This window comes from Phasianus colchicus, chromosome 9 (assembly GCF_987193195.1).
Source record: "Phasianus colchicus chromosome 9, bPhaCol1.hap1.1, whole genome shotgun sequence".
NCBI lineage: Eukaryota > Metazoa > Chordata > Aves > Galliformes > Phasianidae > Phasianus > Phasianus colchicus.
Genome location: NC_143444.1, coordinates 22,251,577 through 22,269,562, shown reverse-complemented (window position 1 = coordinate 22,269,562; position 17,986 = coordinate 22,251,577). Strand labels below are relative to the sequence as shown.

Genomic DNA, 17,986 nt, shown 5'->3' with positions numbered 1-17,986 from the left:
AAGGTTAGGAGTGGTGATGAAGGAACAAGGGAAATGCTTTAGCAAGCCCGGAGTTTTCTTACACATCTGCAGAGAGTCCCAGGATGTCATGTACTGCTGGAGTCATGCTTCCAGACTGCATTTGGGATGTCAAGGCTCATACCAGTGAGGCTCCTGGCTTTTATGCAGCTGATAAAAATTCATTGTGGCAGGAAACTGCAGTCATGTGTCCTGCCCACTACAGCTGGCAGACAAAGTTCAGCAAATAAGCACACCAGGGTGAAAGTCGGCCTCCAAAGCATCTGAGTGCCAACACATCACCACAGTGCCCACAGACTTCACTTTTATCTCACATTATGCCTTTTTTCCAGGTGATGTTCTAAAGTAAAATCAGAGCATTGTGTTACAGCAGGGTTTTGAGGGGGGTCATTTCATGCCTGCCAGCTACAGAAATGTGTGTCCTTTCTGAGCAGCTTCCAGGGATTTTGGATTCCAAGACTCGAATCTTCTGGCTGAAGGGGGAGAGAGAAGCACTGATAGTGATGGAGTAATTGTCCTTTCCTGTTAGAATGATGCAATCAGCATAAATAACAGATGCAAGTTTGTGCAAATGAGTCATTTAATGTTGATATCAACCATGGAAGGAGGCAGCATATCAGCTTCAGCTTAACCAAGCATGCACAGTCAAGCATGACCTAACTGCCCATCTCCATTTACTGAAATCATGTGCCTGCATTATGGTATTTAATAGAGTTTCAGGCTCCAAGTAGTGTATTTGTCTTCTCTTTTAGTGGCCAGAAAAGCCTGGTTTTATTCTCTCAGAACTAGATGGTGGTGGTGAGGAGTCTCTCTTGGATGTTTTGAGGCTGTCAACATGATCAAATTCTCATTATTCATCTTGGAGTTACAGAGAAAGCATGCAGCAATGATATGTGATGGATAATGCTTTAGGGTTCAGCCTCAGGAGAAAGAGAGAAAGATTAAACAATATTACAAAGCCAATTACATTAATGGTTTCTATCTGACCCCATGCTAAGTTCCTGACTATTCAGGATTAAAAATTAAAGGATGGAAAAGACTCAGACATCATCTTTTCAATCCCAAAGTAGGTAGGTGAATTTGTTTATTATGCGAGTCAAAGACCACTGAAGAATTACTGGGCCAGGAGTACATAGTTACTTTTCAATGGATTAATTTTATCTTTTTATTGTCATTAAGATTTTTTTAGTTGATTAATGTCAACATTTTTACCACATGAGAAATTCATGATTAAATTCTTGTACATATAAAACCCAACAAAACATAACTATAAATTTAGTGAACAATAAGAAAATATAAATTTATTATATAAATCAAGCACGAGCTAAAGGATATTTTAGGTCCTTAAAAAGCTGATGTAATTTCTACCTCTGCAATAGGAACTGAGAAACTGCTCATGGAAAATATTGATGGATCTTAGGCTTGGAGAGACTGAAGCTCCTCTTATCCCTACCCAGGCAGTTACTCACGGTGACTCTAAGCTATTTTTCAAGACTGAGAGCAGAGAAGGTGCAATGCTGAGAAACCACACCGGCACCTCTCATCACATATAGATGAAATTGTTGTTACTAATCCCTAAGGTCATAACCTTTCTTCGAACTTCATTCCTTTTTTATTGCTTAGTTCCTACAGACCTTCCCATCTGATAGTCTGATAATCCTTTATACTGACGACTTCCATCTTTGCGCCTTCAGCAAGTTACATTAGCACACACCTGCTTTTTGCACACAGACAAAGCAATGAGGAAAAACAGAAATGCACCTGGCTCTGCAAGAGCAGGAGATAACAACTGGTGGATGGAACAACGGGAAGGCAGATTGCAGAGATTCACACCCACATCCATCTGATCAGATCTCCAGCTTGAGAAGGATCAGCTAGTCCCTCACTAAAGCCAGAGTGGAAGTGGTGTGTTCTTCTCCCAAATAAGTGGTAGAGGAAGGTGCCCAAATTCTCCAAAGCTGGGCCCTGTATGCCTGAGACAGGCCGTACACAGCCCATGCTACTGTAAACAAGAGCACGACAGTCAGGTTGTTTCTTGAACTGCAGGTGAATTGTTAATAAACTATAGGGCTCTGCCAGCTGCACAAGCAATTGGTGTAGTGCAGGTGTGTGACACAATCATCTCTAGTTTGTAGCCCATACTGTAGCCAGAGCAACATGCCTAGCTGGCTGCAAATAGTTTTTCTCCCAGATTTTGAGTCACACAGGCAGGATTCAAGATTGAAGCAGAGTATCCACTTACAAAAATCTCTCTCCCAACACTTTGGGAACACCAGCCTGTACATGACAGGTCATGTCATTCTGTGGCTTTGTCTCCTTCATCCTCCTTTATCTTTGAAGGATTTTCTTCACTTTGTGTGGTAATGCTCATGGCTAGAAGTCAACACTTAGCAGACTAGCCGAGTCCTTACCGGAGATCTGCAGGGCCTTGTATGCTCTTCCAGTCACATTTAGTTGGGCCAGTGCCGTTCTGTTGGAGAATTAACAGCAGAAAGAGAAGATGAAGTAGCAATGGAAAGTTAAAGAGCAAATACCCAATAGAAATAATGGTGGAGAGAGTAGATGATGCAACAGGAAACTGGATTCCTGGACTGAGAGGGGAGAAAGAAGTCGCATTCTGAGCAGAAGAGAGTGACTGCAAATTTATTCTAGGAGAAGGAAGAGGCTGGGCTGTGCAATTTGAGGCTCAGTTTTAGAGCCTGACAAGCCTGCCAGCAAGGGTGGGATCCAGAGGAGAGAAAGAATGCTTAGGGAAAGCTATGAGATTGGGGATATGAGGCTGAAAACTATCTAACAGGGAGTGGGAAGGAATCCAATAGTGTTCTCTCATTTCATGAGAAACAGCATAGCAAGATTTCCATTTAAATGGACTAAGAATCAACTTAAAGATCAATAGTTCAAAATGGGGTACACAAGGAAAACAAATGAAACACATGAAGGGTAGCAAAAAAAATTGGTGCTTATCCTTAACAAGGGACGAGAGTGATCCAGCCAGCTGCAGCTCTGCCTGTCTGATATTAGTAGTGTTTGATTAAAGAGTAACTCAGCATACGGACAGGAAATGGAAAGTGGGTTAAAATATAGTCTGTTACGTTTGTCTAACCTTACTATAAAGCAATTGGCCCTACGTGGACTCCAGGGAGACAGATGATACGCTGGGAACCTTGGTAGGCAGTGGGGGCAGAGGTGAGCAGAGGAATTTCACGTGGGAAGGAGTGGTTAAAGGTCAGAAGAACACAGAGCTTAGTGCAAGGGAGCACATCAGGACACACAGAAGGTTACCACTGAGGTATTTTGTAGATATTAGCAAAAATATTAGGAGCATTCTGATGAAATTTGCTGGAATCCAGTGTTGTGAGGCATTGGCAGTGCAGGAAAAGAACTCTGTACCACCAGAATAGACATGAAAATCACCAGGAGTGCAGTTCTTTACTTTGTTTTGGGATTTTGTAAGCTACAAGCACCTGAAGGATGTGACAAATGCAGCCTTGGCTCTGTCCAAGTGGGGAATTCTCATCAGGTGACCACAGAGTGTGGCACCACTTCTGGTCACCATCTTCAGGAGGAACTTTAACAGCAGCACAACCAGAAGTGTTGCCTGGGCAGTAGGTGCAGGGACAGCTGGGTTAGGAAGCTTGTTTAGTCATCTGTGTAATGGCTGAGAGGCAGATGATTGCTATCTACAAATACAATGGACATAAATACATAGGATCTATGGGAGTGTGGTGCAGGAGCAAATGGATATTAACTCACCGTGAATCAATTTAAGCTAGAAAGGAGATGGTGCCTAAGAATTAGAACAGTGAATTCTGAAACAGGCTTCAGATCAGAAGAGCATGGATATAAGCCCAAACATTTTATGATAAAGTTCGATAAGTGAAGACGACAATGAAAAGTTGTTTGAGACAACAAGGCGGTCAGACATGGAAGTCTTTGAGGAGTCCTTCTGTGTTCTGAAGTGCTTATGACAGCTGGTGTGATATCACAAAAAAAAAAAAAAAACAACAATACAACACATATGCCACTTGTCTATCGCTCTCCCTCTGCAGGAAGCTGCCTCACCCCTCAGAATCAGCCACCACCACCCCAAAACCCAGCACCCCGCCAGCAAAATTTGAGATACCCCCTCAACCCCAGTCCTGAGGTGATGCCGATGTGGGCGTGTCCATAAAATGGGCGGGCTGCAGTTCTAGCGACGATTGGCCTAGAAAGAAAAGCCCCGCCCTTTTTGGGCGGGGTTCTTCCCTTTCAGCCAATCGTCAGCGGCGTGGGGGGCAGGGCAGTATTATATAAGTGCAGGGCAGCCGTGGTGGCGGGCAAAGCGGGGTGCGGCGGGCGGTGAGTTGATCAGTGTGCTGGGCTCCGCACACGTGTGAGGTTCAGTCGGGCGGGAGAGCCGGCCGTCTGCTGGGGCTGTGGGCGCTCGGTCGGCTGGGGCTGATCCTCCCTTAGAGGGTCATTGGGACGGGAGTAAGAGGGTTTGGGACGAGATGTGTAACTGGCTGGTAAGTTGGGGTTTGCTGTTAGAAGATCCTTGGGCCGTTCTGTAGGGGGTGCCCCAAAGCTCGGGGTTGGGCTGCCATGCGTCCGCTGAGCCGCAGGCTGCCCGCGGGCCAGGAAGCGCCAGCAGCAGCCGCGTGCGTGCGCCCGCGTTCCTGTCACCCGGGATGTTCCGGGGCACGGGAGGAGACGGGCGGTGTCCCGCAGGCCGAGCCCTGCGATAGTGTGGGCGCCGCGGCGGAGGGCCGGGCCTGGGGTGGCAGTGGTCCGATGGGGAGGGCCGGGTGTTGCGACACCGCCTGGCAGGTGGCGAGGCTCTGGGCCGCTGGGCGCGGCCGCCGCCGGGCAGAAAGGCACGGAGAGGGGCTGTCATACGCGTGGGGGTCGGGGGGTGACAACGCCGGCCGGCTAGAGCCGGGGGTGCCCCGAGCCTGGGGCGGACGGAGCGCCTCGGCCATCCGCCGGCAGCGGTGCTCGGACCCGGCGCGGGGTGCCCGGCGTGTTACGGAGCGGCCCGGTGGCTGTGGAACCGTCCGTTCTCGCACTTCCGGGCTGCGGGGCTCAGGGCCGCGGTAGGCCCCGGAGGAGCCTCACCCCGCCCCGCGGCACGGCCGGGCGTCGCCCGCGCTGCTCGCTCCGGGGCGGCTGGGGGGCGGAAGGGGCGGCCGCGAGGCCGAGCTGCCTCCCGCCGGCCCGCAGCCGGGGACGGGACGGGAGGGGCCAGGAGCCCACCGTGCTCGGCTCGGGGCGGACCCCGCCGCAGCTGGGGCTGCGGTGGGGCATCTTCGCGATGAGGCGTGAGCAGCCTCCGCCGGCAGCACGGGGGCTGGGGAGCGTTCTCCTACGTAGCCCTCAGCATCAATGTGCCATTGAGAGATTCCTCTGCCCTCCTCCTCCGGTCAGGATGGCAGTACCAGGCCTCTGCCCCGAGCACAATGTTAGCTTTGAGCGCCGGCTGGTGTAGGTGCTGGTCCTCCCTCTGGCCCTTGCTCTGGAATGCCAGTGGGAGGAGGTCCCTGTCACCTTCTTGGTGGCAGCGGTACCCAGTGCGTGAGGTCTCTGCATGCTGGTCAACTACAGTAACTGTGGCCAAATGCTTATCTATCTGACTTCCTGTAGGCAGTGCTGGGCTTGATCTGTATTTCATGTACATGGGCTTTATGTGATGATACACAATGTTGGTGAAGCTGCAGGTTTGATTTCACAAGGCCTGATGAGGCAACATAAATGTAAGGACTCTGGAAAGTGGGGAGGCAGTCTGTGTGCCTCAGTGTATGGACTCCTTTCCACAGCTGCTGTTGGAGCAGTGCAGAGGGGCTGCTTGATTCTCTCCCATTAGCTGTATGCATTGGTTCTGGAAGGTGGGAGGAAGTGAGGTGACTCCCAGGTGGAGGCTCATGCATTTGTTTGGTGGGCAGTGTGGGATAACACAAAGTACTTTGCTGCTAGTGCATCCCTCAGAGCATCTCATCCCCATGCCAGGACTGTCTATGCAGCAATGCATCCATCCTGTGGTGCTGCCCAAAATTGTCCACCTTCTCTTCTGCTAGAATGCAGCCAGGGCAGATTCCTAAGTGGATGGAGCTGACCTTCCCACCAGACCTGCTGGGTGGCTTCTTAAGGATGGCTTACAGAGTCAAACAGTTGACTGAGCCCTTGGGGCTTGACTGAGGCTGCTGTGTCCTTATCTTCTCCAAAGAGATGAGCCCCTTCAGCTTGTGGGTGTGAGCTGCTGCTGACAACATATTCCTTTGAGATGCAGCATGATGCCAACTGTTGCAGTAGCCTCTCCTCACTGTATCTCAGTGTAGGGATTAAGCCATGCCACCCACACAGCCCAGGCTTTTGTGCTCCTGCCCTGCATAGTGTTCTCATCTCTATTTCCCTGTAAGTCTACTAGTTATGGAGAGCTTGTATGGTCATCTGGGACAGGAACATGATTTAGTTCTAGTAGAACTGACAGAATGGGCTCAGAAGAGGCAATAAAATCATCTGACCTAGAGTTGTCTTGAAGCATGGTGTTTTTTTTTTTTTAGATGAAAACAAGGGACATAATGTCTTCTGTTTTTTCCTGATGGAGAAAAACTTTACATCTCCGTGATGCTCTGATGCTGGTTTTCTTGCATTACTGTGTGATTGACTTTGCACTGTTGTCATAGAGTGGAGGTGAGCAGTTTCTCCTCACAGCTCTTGGGCTGTGATCTTTTAGGAATGAGCTTCCCAGGTATTGGAAATGATACCTGTGATGACCTAAGAGATTTTGCCTGTTTCTATGTTTTTGTGCTGAATTTGTGCTATGATGTGCCCTGCTGTCAGGTGGTGGGAGTATGTGGGCTGGAAAGTCTGGTTCCTGCCAGTCAAACAGGTGAGGCAGCCTGAGCTCCTGCAGGGAGGAGCTGGTCCCCAGGAGCTGCGAGGCTGCTGTTGCTCAGAGATGACAGGCTGCAGCTGTCAGCTCCCTGCCTCAGCCTTTCCACAACAACAGGCCTGTGTCTGGCTGCATTTGGGACTGCAGTTTTGTGGGGATGCTAACCGGGTCTGGTAATTCTTGATTCTTCATTGGAGTCTGTTTAATTTCAGGTTGATCCTTCCCTTGTAGGACACATCAGGTCATAGGCAGTCACTGAGGCAGCAAATTCTCCAGCTTTTCATGGTATGCTCTTAGTCTGCGAGCACTGATCTGATGAACTACTTGCTCGTGGTTTGCTAATAGACTTGTTCTGTATACATAGGGAGTTATATCCCATGCTGATTCTACTTAATCCTAAGAGGCTTTCCTTCTCTGTATGGGACAAGTGGGAGAAGCAGTAGACTTGGCTTTAAGTGGTCAATCTGCACCTGTGGAGATAATGAGGCCTAATGCTCATAAACCCTGTTAAAGGTGCCACCTGTTATGCCTTAGGTCTGTTGAGCTCTGCTGTACAGCTATGATACTGCTGGAGTCTCTGGCACCTCTAGTATTGCCAGTGAACATGACTCTTCTTGTTTGAAGGTGGTTGTGCGACTGCGCTGCCCTTTGTGCAGGGAGTAGGGAAGTCCAAAGCTGATGGTATGGTAAGTTGTAGTCAGTGAGCCCTTCCATGGGGGAGAATTGACTGAGTTTGTAATGGGCTTTTTGAATAGTCAGGACAGAGCTATTAGAGTGATTTCAAGAGTCTTTCTGCTGCTTGCTTTGTAGACTTCAAATATCCATCTTGTTTTAGTGTCCCTGTCCAATTAGTGCTCATGCCTGGATGGGACAGCACACTGGTTATTACTGTGTAATGATTACAGACACTGTGGGAATGGGTTTGGAGCCCTCTTGTGAGGCATTTGCATGATCATGAAAGCCACAGAGATGAGCACCCTGGTGCTGTGCCCATCCCACATGCAGATAGGGGTGATCAGTGTTCCTCTGCCAGAAGGCTTTGACCTACTTCTAGTAGTAGGTGCTGGGATCAGCCCTTGGTCTGTGTGTCCTCCTTCATCACCTACTTAATTCTGTTCTTTGGGTGCTTTTTGTATGTACTATATAGGGCTGCTGTGTGCCATTGCTTCAGATAGGCAGCCCAGCCATCTCTGCATCACCTTATACTATGTGAGTTATAACACAGGGTCACTGTGACAACTTTGCTTTTACTTCTAAAGTAGTTTTGCCCAGATTCTTTATTCCTTCACTCTTGTTCCTTGCAGTGTCAAAGTTTCTCCCAGCGTTGCCTCTTCCTTACAACTCTCATCTGTATTGATAGCCTAAATATGGAATCACCATTGTTGTGTATGATAAAGAATAAGCCTACTCTGACAGCTTGCTTGGTCAGTTCAGGAAGATGCTGTTTAGATACAGACCTCCCACTGCAAGTTGTTTTTCTGAGAATTCTGAGTCTGGCTGCCTACTTTATTTCTTTTCTGCACAAGGTTACTAAGCCCTATTGCTGCAGGCTTTTTCCTTCCCCTGTAAGCTTGGGGGGGATCTGATGACTACCCAGACTCTGCAAGTTGCCTGCTAGTCGGGGACTCTCCTCTCATTTCTTCCTTCTAGCATGCCTGGGAAGGAGAGGATGTAATCTTTATAAGATGCCATCCAAAAGCTTAAAGGTTTTACAGCCACTACTGGAGAGTGTATGGTTTTAACACCCACCTGCTGAGGATTAGGAAACTGCTCAGCTCCAGACAGGTCAATCACATTCAGCTGCTTGGAGCTGATGTGTAAGGAGCAGTGCATGGGCAACTCATTTCCAGTAGTGGCTGCAGCAACACTTGCCAGAGCTGTTGCATAGCAAGGGCTTGAGAGATTGCCTCTTCACTGGGAACACAACTCTTCTGTATTGACATGAAAGTATACTGATGTTGACCGTCTGTTTTCAGGCTGTAAGCAATGTTCTTTTTCATTCAGCATGAAATAGCTGAGCCAGGGGAAGTAACAAATGGATGTGTGATTCAAATAGGATCTTATCTGATGGTGTTAACTACAGAGTTCACCAGGAAGCTTTGTGCTGCCACTTGGACTGGGAGATCTGGGACTAGCTGTCATCAGACCCTGGTCAGTCCACCTGTCACCAGTCCTCAGAGCTGAGGTGTCAGGCTATGGCAGCTCTGTTCTCTTACTGTACCCCAGGTCTCTTGGCTTTGTTTTACACATCTGAAGTGTAGCATCTTGTGCTCTTGTGGCAGGTTGGTGTTCTTTGCCCTGTGACTTGGGGCTCAGATGTTTCTCTTAGATTCTCACTTCTCTTGGGGGACAGGAAGGGGAGATTTGACTTCAGCATGTGGACAGCCGTGTTCCTACTGAGTCTTCACACTGGTGGCTGGGATCATTCAGTGTACAACCATATTCTTAAATACGGCTCTCCTGTTGGATGCTATCTGCTGTACATGTTTGAGCTTTCTTCCCAAGATGCTGTGTATGAAACTGAGTGTGCACTGAGTATTGTCCTCTCTTCCTCCTGGAGACGGAGCTGCAGAGGGAGAAAATCCAGTTATCACTGCTTCATGGTAAACCTCAGTCTTACAAGCAGCTCCCCTTCAGATCTCAGGGAGAGCAAGGTGCTGCTGCTCAGGGATGCCCAAATTCCTGCTGCCTAGTCTCTGCCTTGCTGCTATTGTTTTATGTTGGGCAGATGCTGTCGTGCTCATCTTGATGAGTTCACTTGCATATAAGCTAAGGAGAGCTTATCCTGGAGCTGACTGCTGTAGGTGATGGTGGAGGTGCCAGCTTGTGATGCCTGCTGTGTGTGTGCTTCAAAGTTGCTATGTTCTGGGGTGCTCAGTCCTGTTCTGCTGTAGCAGCTGCCATCAGCAGATCTTCTGAACTGTAGATCACCACAGCCCTGCTGGGAAATGTGGGCTCTGAGCACTTGAAGTGTGCACAGGCACTGCCAGACCCCTTTGGGGTCTGGAGTTCTGAGAGGTTGGTTGGGTGTTTTTGCTGTGCTGGGGGAGGATGAGCTTTGAAGAAGGCTGTGGAGTTCATCAGCAGTCAGCAAGCCTTACTGCCAGCCTACAGGTCAGGGATGAGGGTTGGGTTGTTATCCAGCCAGTTGGTTATCTCCTGACCTTTGAGGGTTGCTGTTCCCTTGGGAGCCTGATGGGGACCAAGCCTGCCATAGCCAGTTCAGCAAGGCCAGCTCTGCAGTCACCAGCCAGACTGTTTTGATGCTGTCTGTAATTAAACTAGTGGGAAGATCATGGTGGCTTGCCTTCTTGCCTGTTACAGGATTGATTTCTGACTTGAATACTGATGAAATGGGAGTGCTGGCTACTAGGCTGCTGGAGCTCACCCTGTTGCTTGTGATAGCTGCTGTATGGTGAAAGATAAGTGATTTGAAAGATGTGTGTGCTCTGTGAGGTAAAGCTATGTGGGTTGAGCTGTTGTCTGTTACTGGTTCACAATGCTGTGATCAAGCTGCTGGGTCTTGTTATAAAGGGCCTTGCAGTTTTTGCTGAAGTAGCACAAATTGGCTGTGTCGCTTGTTGAAAATCTGTGTAAGTAAGCATCTAATCCTCAGTGTTGGTTACTGGGGCAGAGCAGCAGGCCAAATTCTAGCCTGCAAATGAAATTTCCCCTGAGATAGAAGTGATAACCTGTTGGTGAGTGGTGGAAGCAGATGTGTTGCAAGGCCTTCAGGCAGCATGTGGGGTGTGTTTGGGCCCCAAGGTGCTCTGGGAGGCTTGAACCTGTTTCTTAACTTCCCTTGAGCTAATCAAGGCTCAGTTTTGGGATCTCTGGTCTCCTCCCAGTTTCTTGCACAAGAGGACCAGGATCTTGGAGTCAAAGGAGAACAACTATTTCTTCTGTACTAACCTGTCAGCTGTAAACTCCTATGGTATGTTGTGTAGGTAAGAGCAGATGCCTGACTGAATACTAACTCCTTTCAGTGTGCAGAGAGACCTGAAGTGTTGGTGTTGTGTGGAGGGATGAGGCACCTGGAGACTTGGAAGCCCTTCTGCGTTCCAGTGTGGAACAGCATGGAGCCCTTGAGACTCAGGAAGTCCAATGCATTTCACATCCTCCTGTCTGGCAGAAAGTAATGCTTGGGTCTGCTCTACAATCACCCTTCTGCAGCTCTATCTGAAGGCCATAGCTGCCCTTCAGGAGTTGGAAGTGGGTGAGACTTACTTGCATCTGCTTACTGAGCAAGGTAGGCTTTGGTCTCTGCTTTCAGGATCATGCAGCATGCCAGTCTGGATACCAGATCTTGCAAAGACCAAGGACTTTGGAGTCCCTAAAAATGTGGCTGCTATTAGCTCTGTTAAACAGAACAATATCCTGCTGCTGTGGAAAAACTCATAAATCCTTTCCATAAGGTTTGTAGCATAATCCTTCTAGTTCTACCCTGGTAGAAATCCTGGTGTGTGCCCAGAGCCTCTATTCAGGACAAGACCAATGCCTTTTCTCTCTGCAATTGATTGAGAAGTGTAACCCATAGCTTCTAAGCTTTTTTCCCTCTTAGGAGTGTGAGATGCAGCTCTGAGTTTGTAGGTGCCTTTGATACTATCATATCCCAGCCTGCCCCAAGTAGGTAAGCGCTCCACAGAAGTCTTGTGTCTTTACTGACTCACCCAGCTTGATAAGATAAACACTGAGCTTGAAAAGTCAGGTACCTGTGCTGGGAACTAACACTTGAGGACTACTCAATCTAGCAAATAGAGGTGTAGCTGGATGTTGTGGTCAAAGTCTGAAACTCAACTGACAAGTTTGGAGCTTGCGCGCTCTCTCATGAAAGCAGCTTAAAGCTCAGTGGCTTTCAAGAGCTGTGCTTACTGTCCTTCCCACAGCTGAAGCCTTAAGTAGCTTTCAAGGATGCTGTAGTTCCTGCTGTGCTTTTCTGGCTTCTGTTAAGTGTGGAGAGGGATAATCTTAGTGCCTGGAAGTGCCTTCTCTGTTGCCAGCGAAGGTTCCTGGGGTCTCTAGGGGTGCTGGCTGCTATGCAGCTGCACTTGAAGGGGTACTTTAGGCAGTGATGTGAAAGGGCTGTTGGAGGGAGGTAGGTGGGACTCCGCAGTTCAGTGGAGCAGGGTAAAAATGGGTGAGCACAGAGCTAGCACTGCTGCTGTGGTGGTACAGACTTGCTGTCTTAAGTAGTGAATGGGAAGGTAGATAGCAGGACACTATGATGCCATTTTAGTGCTTGGTAGCCTTGTGTGATGCTTGTTGCTGTCCTCCTGGGTCAAACTTGAAGGAGGGGGGTGCTGGTGTGACTGTTACTGGATGCTCCCTGCTGGGGAAAAAAGGTCACTCCAGCCTCTCAGCTGTAGCTTGAATCAGCTATGTGCTTCCTGATGGTGGCAGCAGTAATCCTCCAGGGAGACTGCTATGGGGGGACCCATTTCTCCAGGCCTGTGTTTGGGAAGTGATTCCTGTGCCTCTTCTTGGAGGAGGGGTAGGATGGATGGGATTTCTGCTCTGCAACAACATAGCTGTGAATAGTGTTAACACTTGAGGGTGTTACAGCAGGAATAAGATCAAGGAGATGTAGATGCAGTGTTGGGGCTGGAAGCTTTCCTAAATGAAATGTTAGGATCTGCCTTGAAAAGACTGCAGGTGATGATGTGGTCTCCTCAGCTCTGCTGGAAACAGGATCAGGTTCATGAAAGAGTAGGGAGTGCATGGCTTCACTGGATGCTTATTTATAATCAGTTGGAAGTAATGACAACCAGGTAATTGTGGTGGGACTCCTGAAGCTGTGCTCAAGATGTGAAGTTGTGTAGGGCTGCGCTCTTCAGGCTGCCTTCCTGGGTCAACTGCTGCCTGATCTGCCCTTTCTCTCTCCACAGACATACTGCCACTACCATGGAGGGGATTGTGACTATGTATCAGGACTTCATGAAAAAAGCAGGTAAGTGGCCCTATTCAGATGCGGGGTGGGTGGCATTATGTGCTGTGCTGCCACAGGCCTGGGAGTGTGTTCTGAACTATCTGATACAATGCTGGTCTGTGTTCTGCCCTAATATAAGTGCAGCTCTGAAGCACAGCTTCAGGCTGTATCTTATACAGCTTTGCTGGGTTCTCCAGTCTCTGTTATCAGGTTGCCCCTTGCCTGTACTCCTGTCCTTGGAGAATGGGGTTTTCATGTCCTTCACTTTATTCTGGTGTTATCACTGCTGTTAGCAGATTGGGGTTGGGATGCTTACTGCTGTGCACCTTGGCTTTCTCCACAGACCCCCGCATTGCTGATTATCCACTGATGCAGTCCCCATTCCTTGTGTTGGGCATCCTTCTGGCATATGTCTACTTTGTACTCTCCTTGGGTCCCCGGCTAATGGCAAACAGGAAGCCTTTAAACCTGAAGAAGTTCATGGTGCTATATAACTTCTTCCTGGTGGGACTCTCACTCTACATAGTCTATGAGGTGAGTTGCCAGCGGGTTGTCTGGCACATACAAAGCAATCCATGCAGGCTGTGTGGGTCATGGAAGAGTGCTTCGTGGGTTCTTCTCTGGTATTTTGAGCAGGGCTGGGAAATGCAGTGGCTTGTGTGTTGGATCTCACTCTGATGCTCTTGTTGCAGTTTCTGATGGCAGGGTGGCTTACTGGGTACACCTGGCGATGTGACCCTGTGGACTTCTCACAGGACCCCAAGGCCCTCAGGGTGAGTTCTGTCCTCTCTCATGAGTAGGGATGGCTTTCAGTGCTTGTCTGGACAGCATGTTCCCTGCCTCTTCTTTAAGGCAAATGATTTGATATCTGGCTTCTAGTGTCACTGCAGGGTTCCTGTCTGGTGGGATCTGGTCATGGGGCATGTTCTGACTGACATGGGTCTCATGTTAACTTGTTCTATTACAGATGGTCAGTGTTGCTTGGCTATTTGTCTTTTCCAAGTTCATTGAACTGACAGACACGGTAAGTTACTGGAGAGGCCTTGTTCTTGGGGGAAACTTAATCACTGCTTTGGGCAGGGATTTGAGGCCCAGTGTACTTGAGGTGGTAGGTGCCTACTTTGGCCGTTCCAGTCTGAACTGCCAGTGGTTCTGATATCACTGGAGAGATCACTCTGGATATCACAGAGGCTACCTCTATCATAACTCTGGAAGCTGTGGGATAACCTAATGTGTGGTTGCAATGATCTTGGGGGGAAGCGTCACTGAGACCAGACACTGAAGCAGTGGCCTGGGTTATTTCACCTGCTCCGAGTGCTGACCTTTGATGCTGCTGGGCTCTCATTGCAGGTCATATTTGTGCTGAGGAAGAAAAATGAACAGGTCACATTCCTGCACCTTTTCCACCACTCTGTTCTGCCCTGGAGCTGGTGGTGGGGAGCAAAGTTTGGACCAGGTAAGATAGGAAATGGCCAGAGAAAAGGTGGAGTTAGTATCAGCTAAATAAGGAAGGCATTTTTACTACTGCTGGGCTCCTAGGAGTTTTTTTTGTAGTATTGCTTTGCTGCAGATGATTGACTTATTCTTGTGCAAATGTGTCTAACAGGGGGAATGGGATCATTCCATGCCATGATCAATTCCATGGTGCATGTGGTCATGTACTTCTACTATGGGCTCTCAGCAGCAGGACCTGCCTTCCAAAAGTACCTGTGGTGGAAAAAGCACATCACAGCCATCCAGCTGGTAAGTCTGTGCTATGGAGTAGTGTATGTCCTCAGCCTCTGATGTGAATGGCAGATCAGTGTTTGTACATATAAAAGATGCAACCAAGAGCTGTAGTTCTTCTTTCTCAGTCTTCCACTCTAGGTTTCTAGCAGCTCTGGCCTGCTGTGGCCTCTGATAGCCTTAACAGCCTGGTGAGGACATGAAGACTGCTCAGCCTGCTACCTCTGGGCTGTGGCATGTTGGGAGGGTGATAGACGAACACTACTTTAAAACTCATGCTTGCATCTTCCAGCTACAGCTGTCTGCTCCTCTCTATAAGAACCTGTATTTAGAATGGGCAAAGGCTACAGATTTAATTTAGAAAAAAGGTGTATAGTGGGAGATCCTTAAGCCAACTCCCATGAATTATTTGTTCTGCCTTGTTTCCCAGGCACAGTTCGTGATTGTCTCCGTCCACATCTCCCAGTACTACTTCATGCCCAGCTGTCAGTACCAGTTTCCCATCTTCATCCACCTTATCTGGATTTATGGGACCATCTTCTTCATCCTCTTCTCCAACTTCTGGTACCAGTCCTATACCAAAGGCAAACGATTGCCCAGGGTGGCTCAGCAAGCAGCCCAGCACAATGGTAGCAGCATCCATGAGAATGGCAGTGTCACCAATGGCAAGGTTAAAGCCAACTAGAGGGCAGCCTGGCCCTCCCAGAGCCAATGAGAGCCCCGGGGCAGAGGCAGCTGGGACCTGTTACCCTGCTCCTGGGTGCTACTAGCCAAGTCAAGTGCCTACAGACTGTTGTACCCTTGTGCCCAGCCCTGCTGTCCTCTGTCTGCATGCCCAGCTCCTCTGCTCTGAGCAGCCGTGGGCAACTTCTGCTCTTGGGAGGGCTTGTGCTGTTTCTCACTGTTGTTGAACAGAGAGACAGCTGCCTGCATCACAACTTGGGGCTGCAGTCCCATTCCAGTGTTTCCAAAGGAATTCCCCCAAGTGCCTGCATCTGGCCCTTCTGCATGGGGGCCATTTCCTTCTGAGTAGGACCAAAAGAAGAGACTGATCCCTGTCCTGGTGCCCTCTCCTCTTCCCTGGCTCATTGGAGCCTGTGTGGATGAAGTGACTTGTCCCTGGTTGCTTGCTGCTGCCAGCTCAAGTGTGAATGCTCCTGCTCTACCATGCCTTGTGCAACTTTGTTCCACGCCACAATGCTGTGTGTCCCTTATGGTCCCTGTATACCCCGGTGGTGGTGAGGGGGTCCTGCCCTGGTGTCTGTGCTCAGGTGTGGCTGTGGAGAATGTAGGGGCAGCAGGTATGTGGTACTTGAAGGCCCAGAGCTGCCCAGTACAATACACATGCCTTATGCCTAGTACGAAGTGGGGTTGTGACAGCCTGAAATGCCTCTACCATATAATAAGCCCAGGTTGCCTTGCATTTCTTTCCTGTGCCTGGGTGGAGTGCTGAGCATGTGCTTTTGGCCATGCTTATGTGTGATCCAGAATAGCAGCTGGTGGCTTGTTCTGGAGTAAGGGAGGCCAAGCTCACTGTGCTTTGGGTGACTTACATTCCTGCAAGCTCAAGACTTGAGCAGTAATTGCCTCTAGAGTTGTCTGCTGGGCTCTCCTGCCTGGAACTGGCTCTGCTCTGGTCTGATGTGAGCACAGTGGAGGATTGTTGTAGTGTACTCTGCTATGGTGTAGTGAGGAACACCTCTTGCCTTTGTGGATTCTGCTAGGCTTGAGTGAAGATGTGCTCTGCCATTCAGCAGGGCAGTGCAGCAGCTCTCCTGGGCCTGGTGCTTGTTGCCTGCTCTGACTAACTAAAGCTATGTTAGTAGCCTTGAGGATGAGGTGAAGGAGCCAGGCCCAGTCAGATTGGGCTGCTCTTCTATCACAAATAAACAGACAGAAGGAGAAATGGCTCTGCCCTCTTTGTTTTCCTGACTTGCTGTGCTGTGAAGCTGTTCCAGCTGCTTGGTCCTGCCCAGTGGTTTTGGAGGCAGGGCTGGGAGAAGCAGCTGGTGTAGCAGGTTTGTGCTGGTGGGGAGAGGGCTGTGCTGTGCTGATGAAGCAGATGGCAGACTGTTTCCAAGTGCTTTGGTAGAGGGGTGCTCGGGGCAGGAAGTGTGTCAAGGCTCCTGTTGTGAAAGTGGCTCCACCCTGTTAAAGAATGGCTGGGGTGGAACAGAGGTGTGGGCTGGGACCTGGGCCAGCAGAAGCTGCTGCTGCTTTTCAGAAATCCTGTCCTGGCTCTAGTGCAGAATTGGGGTGGAGTGGGGATTAGACTCTGGAAGCCCTGGTTATGGGGAAAACAGCAGGGAGGCCAGCCAGATGCTTTCTGAAGAAGAGGGAAAGGAATCTATTTAAAGCTGTTGCCATCCCTGAGCAATGCTCAAGTCCTGGTCTCTGCAGAAAACATTTTGGGCTGGACAGAGGATAATTTCCACTGCTGCTTTGTTGCTCCTGCTACAGCAGTGCATCTTCCTCAGCTGGGTTCTGTTCCCCTCTACCAGCTGAAACAGTTTCACTTTTATGCAGAGTGGTCAGTGCTGCCTTCCCCATCACCTTCTGCTGAGTGAGAAGGCCAGGTCTGAGTGCTGACTCAACCCTGAGAATTGGGCTGGGTAGCCAGCCAGCTTGTGGGGCAAGGAGGAATGCATGAACCCAGAAAGCCTCCAGGTGAGTTTCACTGTAGATTCAATTGTGGTGTGGGTGGACTTTAGTGGAAGTGTAGCCAAAGCCCTGCAGCTGGGCTTGGTGTGGGTGAGAGCTTAGTTGTGCAGTGAGGCAAGGCAGAAACATCTCTTAGGAGGGAGGACAGGCTGCTGCCCTGTGTAAATGTTCTTCCCCATTCCTACTGGTGCTGCTCCTGGGGTAGGGACTGACAGGAGAGTTCTGATCCTTGCTGAAGTGGTGGCATATCAGCTCAGTGCTCAGAACTCACAGCTTGAGCAGGAGGCAATCCAGCTGCCATTGTTTAGCTTCCTTTTCCCTCCCTGCTTCTAGCTGGCTCTTAATGAAGACAGGACTGTCCTTGCTTTTGCCCGAAATAGTAACAGAAGTTTAAACTACTTACATTTGATATTCTAAAAGAGGGCTGTTCCTTCTGTGTGCTCTGCTTGCCCTTCCTCCAATTGTTCCTATTAGCTTGTGATCTTTCCATGGGTGGGCTGTGGAGCTTAGTCATTTATACCCTGTTGGGGGCAGGCAGTTCCAAACTGCATTTACACCCTATATGGTAGTTGCTGGGCTTGCATATGAGCATAGCCCCCTCCTTCCCTTCAGGGCAGCAGGACCAGTATGGGGCCAAGGGAAGAAAACTGTAATCCTATCTCCTTCCAGTAATGCTCAGGGGACTTTCAAGAGCCATGTAGAAGCAGAGTTTCTGGAAACCACTGTTACATTGTGATACGTGGAAAAACTGTGCTAGCTTTCAGACATGCAAAGCCTTCTTTCCAGAG

At 49.3% G+C, this 17,986-nt stretch overlaps 1 protein-coding gene across 2 annotated transcripts; it reads left to right on the top strand.

Annotated features, from left to right (window-relative positions):
- Window positions 1-4,324: 4,324 nt before the first annotated feature.
- Window positions 4,325-16,443, top strand: ELOVL1 (ELOVL fatty acid elongase 1). Of its 2 annotated transcripts, none has more exons than XM_031600840.2 (8): window positions 4,325-4,356; window positions 12,772-12,833; window positions 13,156-13,346; window positions 13,505-13,585; window positions 13,780-13,836; window positions 14,163-14,268; window positions 14,419-14,555; window positions 14,968-16,443. In XM_031600840.2, the coding sequence occupies exons 2-8, from the start codon at window positions 12,788-12,790 to the stop codon at window positions 15,220-15,222; spliced, it is 873 nt and encodes a 290-aa protein (XP_031456700.1). In that variant the 5' UTR covers window positions 4,325-4,356; window positions 12,772-12,787; the 3' UTR covers window positions 15,223-16,443. The 2 variants fall into 2 exon arrangements, with proteins under 2 accessions (XP_031456700.1, XP_031456710.1); XM_031600850.2 differs by lacking the exon at window positions 4,325-4,356 and adding an exon at window positions 10,905-11,135.
- Window positions 16,444-17,986: the final 1,543 nt, after the last annotated feature.